We start from the raw sequence: 11,226 nt of genomic DNA on the forward strand, positions 1-11,226 counted from the left end.
GATTCCAGAACTGCTGTGCCTTTGCCACTATAGAGGAGATTAAAACACAATCAAGCCGAAAGTTATCCCCCCCCAAAGCCACCTAAAAACAGAGCAGCTCCAAAATAAAACCAATTTACATATTTTAGACCAAATTAAAGAGTAAAAGCTCAGGAATCCCTTTTAATAGCCTGAATAATAAATGCACATTTATGTAAAGCTGCCTCGGGGGAATGGTAACTGTAAGGACAACTTCTCCAATATTATTCATAAATATCACTTTTGTTTTGGCATTACAGGGAGAATCTGGGCTTCTGGGAATTATGCTCTCTGCACCCTCGTGTATTGCTGCGGATAATTAATATTGACGAAGAGCACCGGGCCCAGTGCTTTCTATGCCCGTTGGAGGCCTAACGGGAAGCACCATGAAAAGGGATGCGTCAAGTCCTCTCAGAATCATGAATCGTGAGGTTCTCATCTTCCACTCCGCTCTCAGGGACGGGACGCCCTCACTGCTGCCATGGCCCGAAGCCCAAGGACGTGGGCAGAGCCGCCTCTTTGCATGAGAGGATAGGTGGATTCTTCAAAGGGCCCATTTTTCTCTTTAAAGTTCAGACCAACCTGCTGTTTTTCATGTACAACCCAGAGAGCAACACCGGTCACTGTGAGGTGCTCAGCTCAGCAGGATGAGGGGGACTAGATCCTCAGAAATTGATCTCAGCTCATGTCAGGGCACCAGGCGGGACAGTCTCCACTGCTGCTGTATCAGACACATGTTTTCCACGCAGACCAGTGGACAGAGCCAAGATCCCTCCGACACAGGCTGTGGCTCCCTCTGTGATTTGGTAGAAAGCCTTCGGGAATAGTCGGTCATCCCACTCCGCCTCTGGGAGAGAAGTATCTGCGCACGTACGCTGTGTCTCCTTGGCTAGACTGTGTGCGCCTTGAGAGCAGGGACCGTAAATGAAGGACAGCGTAGAGAGGACGCGTTCACCCACATAACCAGGGCATATCTATACAGGGGGGGGGTCTGAGCTCATCAAAGGAAATCCACTGGTAAATGTCTGGTTCTAAAAAGAATAGGGGACAATGGTCGCAGTGCTAATGGGCCACTCCCACAAGGGGGCCAACCCAATGGAAATATCCCTACCCATCACTGTCTCCAGCTGAGGGACGCAGGACAGGGCCCAGTAGGTGACACTTAGTGTCCACCCGCCTCTCCTCTACCATCTTCTCACCAGCCCAGGGCCTGCATTCCAGCAGGCACACAGAACATATCAGGGACTGAAGAGGAATTATTTCTACACAGAGTTCCCAACTCCTGGATGTGGAGGGCTGAATAGGCCACATGTCCAAAAGAGAGCCTTTCTCATAACCCTACCCAGATTTCACCCAAATGACAGATCTGGCTAAGCCGGTCCCATAAGGCTTTCCCTACATCTCTATGGGCCCTCACTCTCCACCTATGTCTTAACCACGCTCTTTGGGATACTCCCTGGCCCCAAACCCTTTTCTGCCTGCCTAGTAAACCACCTCATTTTCTTAAGACAAAGACATGGTGGAAGGGAGTATAGATTTAAAAAGCAACCTTAAAAAAGTGCAGCCTTTAACATTATTATCCCAAGGATATCTACATCTCCTGTCAGTGTAGAAACTAGCACCGATATTTCTCTGAATACCTCAGCCCCACCCACCCTGATGCAGCACCGTCCTAGGCACACATTAAATGCTCAATAAACAGACACATCTAGGAGTGGAGACCATATGCAGGGCACAGGCAAAGGGCTCTAGCAGACACATGACACACACCTGGTTTCCATTCCCAAAGGGCCAATGGTCAAACATGAGAAATAGGATGGGTAGCATTTATATAGTAATTTAAGGTTTGTAAAGCACTTTACCATCTCATTTGATTTACTTTTTTAAAAAAAGATAAAATACAATAAATGCCCCCTTCAAAAAAAGGAAGGGAGGGAGGAAGGGAGAGAGAGAAAGAGAGAGGGGAAAGAGGGAGGGAGGAAGAGAGGAAGGAAGAAAGGAAAGGAGGAAGGAAAGGACAGATTAGTTAAATGGGGTACACTGTGAACAAGCTTTCCAGAGTAATCTGTTCAAATGTAAATTTGACAGCCATTATTAAGTGCCTACTGTGTGCAGGAACTGATAGGCACTAGAGATACAAAGATATAGTGGGGGGGGGGGAACCAGCACAGATCCTGTCCTCAAGGGTCTCATCTTGTTTCCTGAACCAATGATCAAGTCTATAATTTACCAGAGTAAATAACTTTTCCTTCTGAATCTCTGACAGTACATTTACCATTACAGGCCCTCATAGTCCATTCTGTTTTGTAAAAATACTATTCAGGGGCAGTTAGGTGGCACAGTGGATAAAGCACCGGCCCTGGATTCAGGAGGACCTGAGTTCAAATCCGACCTCAAACTCTTGACACTTACTAGCTGTGTGACCCTGGGCAAGTCACTGAACCCTCACTGCCCTACCCCCCCAAAAATACAATTTAACTGCTTCACACTTGGACACAAACCGATATTTCCAATTCTTTTTTAACCTCTTAAGATCAGGATTTTGAATGATTAAAAAAAGTGAAGAAAGAATATCCTTTTCCATGGCAAAGCCGCTGGCCAGTTATCCTCTGGCCAGATCCCAGAACCCCCATGCTTCTGCACCCACTGGACATTCTTTTGGGAAGATGGGCATGAAGGCCTGAATCACATTTTTTTCCAGCAGCCAAGTTAGTTACCCCCCCAAAGCCAAGAACAACAATGGTGCTGACCTTATTTCTTAACCTTCTCACTGTCTTTTCAAACCAAATTGAATTAAGAATTCCTTCCTGACTCCCACAGTTTACCTTCTTTATTAAAGAGAAAGTCTTCTGTATTCACAATTCAATAGGTGAGAGTGTCCCTGGGCTGTGGGCCCCAAGGAAGAAGACACACACTTCCATACAGAACTCAACCAGCCCAGGCCAAGCTGGACTCCCACTGTGAGCCACTGGGGGAATGTTGCTTAGCTTATCTATGCTCCAGCTAGGTGAAATACCTAATTACGTTAAAGATAAAGGTTCAAAGGTAGGTATTCCAAGCCACTGGCCAGGGCAAGATGGAAGGTGGTCAGCTGCCCGATGTATGCTTGGTCAGGGCCCATGTTGGATCCTTGGTGCCGTTACCCCTTCCCCAAATAGAGTCTTTTCTTTTGAGTCACCCTTTCCCCTTTCTAGTAATTCCAAATTATTACTATATGTAATGGACAACCCCCCCAATCTCTTTTGACCAGTGTAAAGTCAATGACCTATAAAAAGCCCTCTGCCCCCAAAACACAGAGATCAAAAATAAACAAAGCTTATCTAGAAACTAGAAAGGGATAAAACATAAAGCAAAAAACAAAAATCTGTCTATCTCTGCCTGTGTGTGTCTCTCTCTCATTCTGTCTCTCTCAGTTTCTCTGTTTCTGTTTTTCTGTCTCTGTCTCTCTCTCTCTCACACACACACACACTCACACACACACACACACACAGAGGCATGCCTTTAACCTCCTTCCCTTTCTCCTCTAACCTCCCACACCAACAAGAATGAGAATGCAATTACTCATCTGCAAAAATGCTTTCCATCTTGGGCATTAATAGCACACCCTATGACATGGAGCCCACGGGTGGTTTCCTGTGGTGGCAGGTAAAGGTGCTGACTTTTCTGAACTCTACAGGGATGGATTTGGTTTTTTCACCTTAATCTTTCTGAAGTTTTACCTATTTGAGCATAAATGACTTTTTGGGGATCGGAAGATGCTTCCAATACGCAACAACTACCTCTTCTCTGCCCCCTCACCCCGCCCCCTCCATCTACAGAGGCCCATATGTGCACGCACTCACACATATATTTGGTCATGCCAAAGCAAGTCACAAATGCACACATCGACACGTGTGCTGCATTAGGTGGAGGGAAGGATACCTTCTCATTCTATCAAAAAGGACACATTCTGTCCAGCCTGGCCCAACAACTGGACAATGCGCAAGGTAGCCAGCTCTGAAGGTTCCAACTGTCTGTACCCCTTCCTCCCCCCAAAACCCCTAATGACATTGAACAAAAATACTGCATTGCACCATTTGCCAGGGCAGAGGAGTGTATCTGGCGGCAGCTGCCCACCGTACACCAACAAATATACATTTTAATGTGTCCGGGCATGTAAATGAAGTATCTGTTGGTCACAGATTGCGGGAACAGACGAGGAGATCTATCAAGGAGAGTGCACCTCCAGAGATGTACAATGTAATCCATCTCTCTCTCTCCCTCTCTCTCTCTCTCTCACATACATACACACACACACACACACACACACACACACACACACTGAGCCCCTGTTTGTGGGACCCAGTAATTCTCAGTCTGCTTTTTTGGTGGCATTTGTGTGGGTCTTTTTATTTTTTAATTTAGGTAAGGCCTGAGTTGGTGGAGTCCAATGTCGCTTGCTTATGAACACGAGTCTCTGCATGCAGATAAAATGTAGGTTTTCTCCATATACTTGAAGGAGATGTGAATCAAGGAAGGAGGAAGAGAATTAAAACCCAAGGAACTTACATTTAAGTCACCATCTTGATGCCCACAGTACTTCTAAGTTGAAAGCTGCTGTCTCTAATTCTCTGCAAAGAAATGCTCTTGGAAACATTGATGCATGCAAAAACACCCCTCTAAAAAACTCACCAATTCCTAGGCTTGCCATTTCCATTTGGAGGATCCCTAATAGAGAAGGCAACCCAACAGAACCGAAGGCCACCTGTCCCCATCAATAATCATCAATGCTTCACCACAGAGATCATTTTGCTTAAATGTTTCCTACTCGGGTTGGTGCTATCATCTCCCTTTAAAACAGACACAGCATTTTTCAAACACAGACTTTACAAAATTCACAGAATTTTTAAAAAGAGAGAGGGTTTTGACATGAAGAAAGAAACAAAGTTTTTAAGGGGGGGACACCCAACCTAAGAAAGCCAAGCTAGGCCGTCTGCATCTATCCTGGAAGCACTGTGGAGGTAAATGAGAGGAGATGAATGGAGTTAAGGGTGTCGCCAATAGCGATGGGATTTCTTTTTAATCAAAACACAAATGATTCCTTTAAGTCATTTATTCCTAAACTACAGTTTTCCAGATTAGTTCCCCCTCCCATCCCCCAGCCCCTTATGTTTGTTTATTCCCTGTGTCTCCGGGTTGAGTGATTATGCCATGTTTTCTCTGAGATCCTGAAATTCACAATCCTCAAGACTTCCTGAGAAAGATTCCTAGTCAGACTTTCCATTTAGGAAATGCCCCTCTGTGTTAGCTTCCCACCCGCAGACAGCAGAGAAGGGTCTTTTTAAGACAAAGGAAGGACAAAGATCAGTAGTGGAAACACGTGCCTTTGTTACAACCTGAACCCAAATCACGGTCCCTGAAATGAATTTTCCATTTCCCTCCAGTAGCCCACAAAATAAAAATATCAGAAAAAGTGACTGGAAATGAAACTAAACCTTCATCGATGAGCATTTTCTAAGGAAGCTCAAAGCACCCAACCTGGTGGACAGGGAGAAGTTTATGAGATTAAGACAGCGAATAAGGGTTTAAGTGCTACTAAGACATCTATTTTATGCCTTGTTGAGGGAAGAAATGAGGGTTTGAGCCTTGAAAGTTAAAAAAAAAAGGAAAAGAAAAAATAATCTATGTTGTTTTCTCTCCCCAAAAGAACTAAAGCAGAAATCTCATTGAGAGAAGAGCTGAAGGGAAGATAGACTGCGAATGTAAAAGCTCTCATTTCTTGTAATGTGCACTTACACATGCCCCCCCCCCTCATCTAAAGGCCGTGATAGCTGTGATCGGCAGGGCCACCTTTCCCTCTTGAGAAAGGTGAGTGCCCAGCTGCCCTCCCTTTAAGTGGCTAGAAGGGAGAGAGCCAACCCTCCCCCCCCCCACCCCAATCCTCGCTACACAGTAATCCATTCACTGTCTAAACGCCTACCACACCTGGAGCCACCAGGACCCACCATCATGGGAGGAAGAGACTTTGCCTAAATCACGCCAACTCTGCGTGTGGATGCGTGCCTGTACCTCATGCTACTCAAGACACTCACAAATAGCCGTTTCTGTTTGTTTGTTTTATAAAGACTGGTTTGTGCCTGAGCAAGACTCGGAAGCATAGAGAAATCAGCACCTCAGCCTGGGTGGAGAGCGACCAGGAGGAGAGACTCTTGCTGAAAAGCCAGTGCTTAGAGATGAAGGCAAGCCAAGAAGGGAAAGGACAGAGATTTTTATATGGAAATAGAATTTTTTTTTTTAGTAATTTCTATTAGCAAATAGATGACCAGGGACAAGATGAGGTGACCTTTCCACATTATCACCTGGTTTCTCAAAGTTAAAAAAAAATTCCCCAATCCCTCAAGACCTAATCTTTCCCTCCCTCCTGCTCTCCGAAGGACGTTTGCTGGAAATTTCTAAGAAATGATCTGCAGGCACAATCAGCCGGGCAACTTCCCGATTACATCGCTGTCAACTCCATTCAATATAATTTACATTTTTTTCCTCCTTGCCATTTTTTACACGTACAGTTTTGCAGCAAGAAAAAGCATGGGGGAGGGGGGCAGAAAAAAGGAAGACTCCCTCCTCCCTCTCCTTTATTTCCTCCCCCCCTTTAAACTGAGAGGCAAGCGAACAGATGCTTAAAAATAGATTTCTGGAAATCGGCGTACAGCAGTCAGAAATGTAATTAACACCTCTTTATGGGGAATAATTAAAGTTGTGCGGGCCGGCTTTGTGGCCGGGGAATCGAGGGGCCCCCGCCCCCCCGGTTTCCGACAGTGTTTGCAGTCTTCTCACACGACAACCACCTGCTCCCCCTCCTTGGCTTCCCCGATGCCTGTTTCCCCGGCAACCTTTCATTCTCTCTTCCTCCCAGAGATGGCTTTCAGTGGGCCGCTCAGTCGAATCTTGTTTGTTTTACACCCATCACAACAAGCAAGGAGACAAAGGCAGCCTCCAGAAGAGGAGAGAGACCCCAGCTTTGTCCTCCCCTACCTCAGCACCCACCAACTGGCCAGCCAGAGCTAAGAGCTGCCGGGGGCTTGGCTGGGGGGGGGGGTGGCATTCGGTTTAAATATTCAGGACACGGATATATGAATTTTCAACATTTCCCCCTTTCCCATCCCCACCTTGAGCTCTGACATTTATTAGTCTATAGAGCTTTTTTAAGGAACTGGGGGTTGCGGGGGGGGGGGGGTGGGTGTGCATAAGATGGGAGTGAGAGAGGAGTTTCCGATTTCTTGTTCAGAAAAGGAGGCACCAAAAATAGACTTACTACTCTGGCAAGAAAGGGATTTTTTTTTGACTAGTCCCCCCCCCATCCTGCCCCCCCCTTCCAAAGCAAACAATTTCGCTTCACAGTCTTGTCTGTTTCTACCAAAAGAACCCCCACCCCAGCCGTCCCCCTTTCTTGGCATGCACTTGGCGGGGGGGAGGGATATACAGGTCACTTGGACCATCAGTCGTGGGGGAGGGATGGATAAAGGATCAAGGAGCTGAATCTAGAAGACCCCAAGAAGCCCCAGGACATCGTGACAGTCACAGACACCAGCACAGGCTTGGCTGGAAAGTGTGTTCATTAGAAGAGATAGAGAGAGAGAAAGAAACAGGGAGAGGGTGTGCATGTGTGCATGTGTGAGTGTGTGTGTGTGTGTGTGTGTGTGTGTGTGAGAGAGAGAGAGAGAGAGAGAGAGAGAGAGAGAGAGAGAGAGAGAGAATTGTGTGTGTGCACACACGCGTGCAGACCCTGCCATTGTATCCAGATTCCTATTTTCCTGTCTTTTAGGATGCTTGTAGAGAGACACAATTGGGTGACCTGCCAAGCCACCTAAGGTCCACAGCCCACTGCTCCCCCCTCCCTGCGCGCACACACACACACAATTCTCTCTCTCTCTCTCTCTCTCTCTCTCTCTCTCTCTCTCTCTCTCGGACACGAGTGTCCCCCGCCCCAGCACCACCACGCAGGCTCCAGTCCATTCACTTACCATTTTTAAGCCATTCCACTCCATCCGTGACGGGAAGATGGACCCTCGCACGGTGTCAGGAGCAAAGAGAACATTACGTAAAAGCTGGCATCCCTTCCAAACGCCCTGCTGCCCGCCCGGCGAAGCCACCCATCCCCACACACGCCAGGCTCCTTGACACATGCAAGCCTCCTCCTCCTTTTCATGAGGTCATGACAGGGGACTCTTTGAAACACAATATGCAGCATTTACCCGAGCCCAGAGAGATTGCCCTTCCTGCCCACCCTCCTGTGCCCGCTGCGCAGTCCAGCCAAATGCCACTGCCCACAGCATCAGGACTTGGGTAAAGAAGGGCTACATTTTTAGTGCCAAAATGTGGACAAGACCCAAACCCCAACACTCACCTTACCCCCCACCCCCCACTAAAAAAAAATCCCAAACACACATCCACACACCCTTTCTCCAACCTAAAAAAAAAAAATCCCTTGGTTCAGCCTTTCCATTTTTACTGAGCTCTCTGAAGAAAGCAGCGGCTTTTCCCGCCCACCCCCTCCACCTTATTTTGAGAAGGGAAAAAAACCAACCACAATGACCTTAAAAATGACATAGCCGCTATTACCCCCAGGCTGCCCTTCCTTACTGGATCTGCTGACACCATCCACGCCAAAGAGCTAATCAATGAAAGAGGAACCCCACCAACAGAAAGTAAAAACCCAGCACGAGCAGAAGGCTGACTGAGGGTGTAGACAGACAGGCTTCTTTTCCCTTTAAACTGCAGTCACACAAACAAAGAATATAAATTTACCAATACCTACCATCACCATTCTTAGAGGCAAATATTGGGTCTCGCAAGGCTTCGACTCTTCTCTCAGATTTGGCAAAGGTTTCCGCTTTATTATGGTTAATAGGATTCTTTCAGATCCACAAAGCAAAGTGTGGACATTAATATAGTCAACCACGATTTTTTTTAAGAGGGGGAGGGTTAAAAAAAAGACAAAAAAAGGGGAGAGGAGAGCCGAGTACGGTGTGTTCGGAGCCCCCCGATTCTAGGACGTAGGTAAGAACAACTGAATAGAGAGCCTCGCTGAAAATTGGCTTCCAGCCTCTCCTTTTTACATCCATTTATGGGACCATCTGTCAGCCAGAGCCCAGCGCCCATTGGCTAGGGAGACCGAGGGAGGCGTTGAAGCATCAGGCGCTATTTAAATTAGCTCCTGCCAGATTGACGATGTTAATGATTCGATGACCTCTACAACAACAGAGACCACATTTCTGAACTGCTTCGTGTGTCTAGTAATTAAGGCCCAGCTGAAAGCAACAACATCCATGCATGGATTTTTTTTTTAACCTATCTCCTCCCTCCCCTTCCAGGCACTCCCAACAAGGGCAGGTCACCCGCGGTGGTCTGCAAACCTTAGCAGAGGGAGGGTCCTACCTTCCTCCCCTGGACAGTCCAGGGGTTCCTCCATCCGCTCCCCATGCTGACGAAGCCTGGCTTTCTCGGCCTGTCCACTGTAGCGTTCTAGTCAGCTGTATGTATGGTTTAAAAATACGACAGAAGCTGAACTGGGTTCCTCAGTACTGCTGTTGGACGAAGGCAATGCCTCTTCTGTCTGGAGCAGGGGCACTGGGCGGGAGCAGGGGAGGGAGAGACGGCACGAGACCTGAGCTGGCATTTCCAGGAGGCGGCAGCTTCAAGATCCCCCCTCCCCCACGATCTGCCTAAGGAAGTTTGGGTCTAAGAGTGATTTTCTTAATGGAAGGAGGGGGGAGAGAGCAGCTGTCCAGGCTCTGTCGCCTATGTCGCTGCATTGTTCCTTCTTTCTACCCAAGAGAAAATGATGAACGACTTATTTTAATGGAATTATTTCTCAACTCTGGTAGGGGCACAACTGGCAGGAGACATGCCCCTCCCTCTCTCGGCCTGTACCCGCTTGCTGGGCAACAGTAGCAGTGCTCATAGAGATTGTCGCAAGCTGCAAACTGGACTTAGAATATCCTAAACTGGACGAGTGTTCTCAATCAGGAGAGGCTCCATGCCCCTTGCCCCCCACTGCTGTTCACAAGAGCCTGTGAAAGCTCCACACTGATTACATAAACACGCCGCACACAACTGGTATGCCCAGAACATACACCCGGTGCACCTGCCCTCGCCTGGCTGCCTGCTGCAGCTGCCAACCTAGACGGGGGACTCCGTCCCCCAGAAATGTCCCCCATTTGGGGTCAACAAGTTTACTGGGAAATATACTTAGGTCACAAATATTCTCCAAGATGGCACCAAGACTGAAACCCTAGAGAAAAAGAAATGGGCACTAGACAGGTCCCCGCTAGATCTCAAGCCCATGGCTTCCTGGGGTGGGTGGGGAAACAAACTGATTTGGGGGGCACTTTTAATTTTCCTAATTACTAGTACTAGCCCTGTGGTACAGGATCAGGAGTGTGCTTCTTCCTTCAGTGCAAATACCAGAAACACAACAGCCCTATGGGTAGATTACAGAATCCATGTGTTTAGATCTGTATGTGTCTGTGTGTGAATCTTTCTTTCTCTTTTGGGGTGTATGCGTGTGTACGTATTTGTGGGTTTTCCCCCCTTGTAGTTAAGCCACACTGCTCAGAATAAAAACACATGGACTCAGAAAATAGGAAACATCAAATACATAGCTGCTTCAGGTGGAAAAGACGCAACAGTTCTGATTTCTAGGTGACAAACTTGGCTCCCACCTGAAGGGCACTGAGAGCCACATGAGTTTCTACAATATTTGCTGAGCTGGGTAGGGCCAAGGATGCGTCTGTGGGTTCCCCGGCCTATAAGGTTTTATCATATGCACACAAGCGATACATATCTGCTCCCTGACACACCAACACAAAGTCTCATGAGCTCGAGCGTGACCCGGCCGGTGTTAAGACATTGTGGGGCGACAATACTCACGAACCCCCCAGAGAAGCTGGTTGCTTAACAAAAAGTGTTTGCTTCGTGTTTCTCCAGAGGTTATAGAAAATAAAGAAGGCACTAAAAAGGCCCCCTTCTCCCCAGCCCTCCTGGCCTCCACACCCTTCACAGCAGGGGACAGAAGAATTAACCACAGGGCCAGCCCCAGATATTCCAGCCACTTCTCTGAAACATTATCGAAGATGCTTTAATGGCAGACTAAGAACCCATGTATGCACTTTGCCCAAGGACTGATCTTGGCTCCAGAAACCTCCCCCGACCCCAGTCTCTCTCCAGACC

The 11,226-nt window shown here is 47.5% G+C and overlaps 1 protein-coding gene across 9 annotated transcripts in view; it reads right to left on the reverse strand.

Moving 5' to 3' along the window:
* Nucleotides 1-11,226, reverse strand: part of ELAVL4 (ELAV like RNA binding protein 4) — a 143,862-nt gene that overhangs the window by 95,069 nt on the left and 37,567 nt on the right. The window contains exons 1-2 of one of the 9 annotated variants that reach the window (XM_044003972.1): nt 8,813-9,130; nt 8,019-8,062 (exon numbers count right to left, since the gene is read on the reverse strand). The exons of 3 other annotated variants lie outside the window; for them this stretch is intronic. In XM_044003972.1, coding sequence (XP_043859907.1) covers nt 8,019-8,042 — 24 coding nt within the window. In that variant the 5' untranslated portion in view covers nt 8,043-8,062; nt 8,813-9,130. Of the gene's footprint in view, nt 1-8,018; nt 8,363-8,637; nt 8,682-8,812; nt 9,131-9,432; nt 9,596-11,226 lie in introns of those variants that run through there. 5 more of the 9 variants (XM_044003971.1, XM_044003970.1, XM_044003974.1 and 2 more) reach the window with 5 other exon arrangements.

This window comes from Dromiciops gliroides, chromosome 4 (genome assembly GCF_019393635.1).
Source record: "Dromiciops gliroides isolate mDroGli1 chromosome 4, mDroGli1.pri, whole genome shotgun sequence".
NCBI lineage: Eukaryota > Metazoa > Chordata > Mammalia > Microbiotheria > Microbiotheriidae > Dromiciops > Dromiciops gliroides.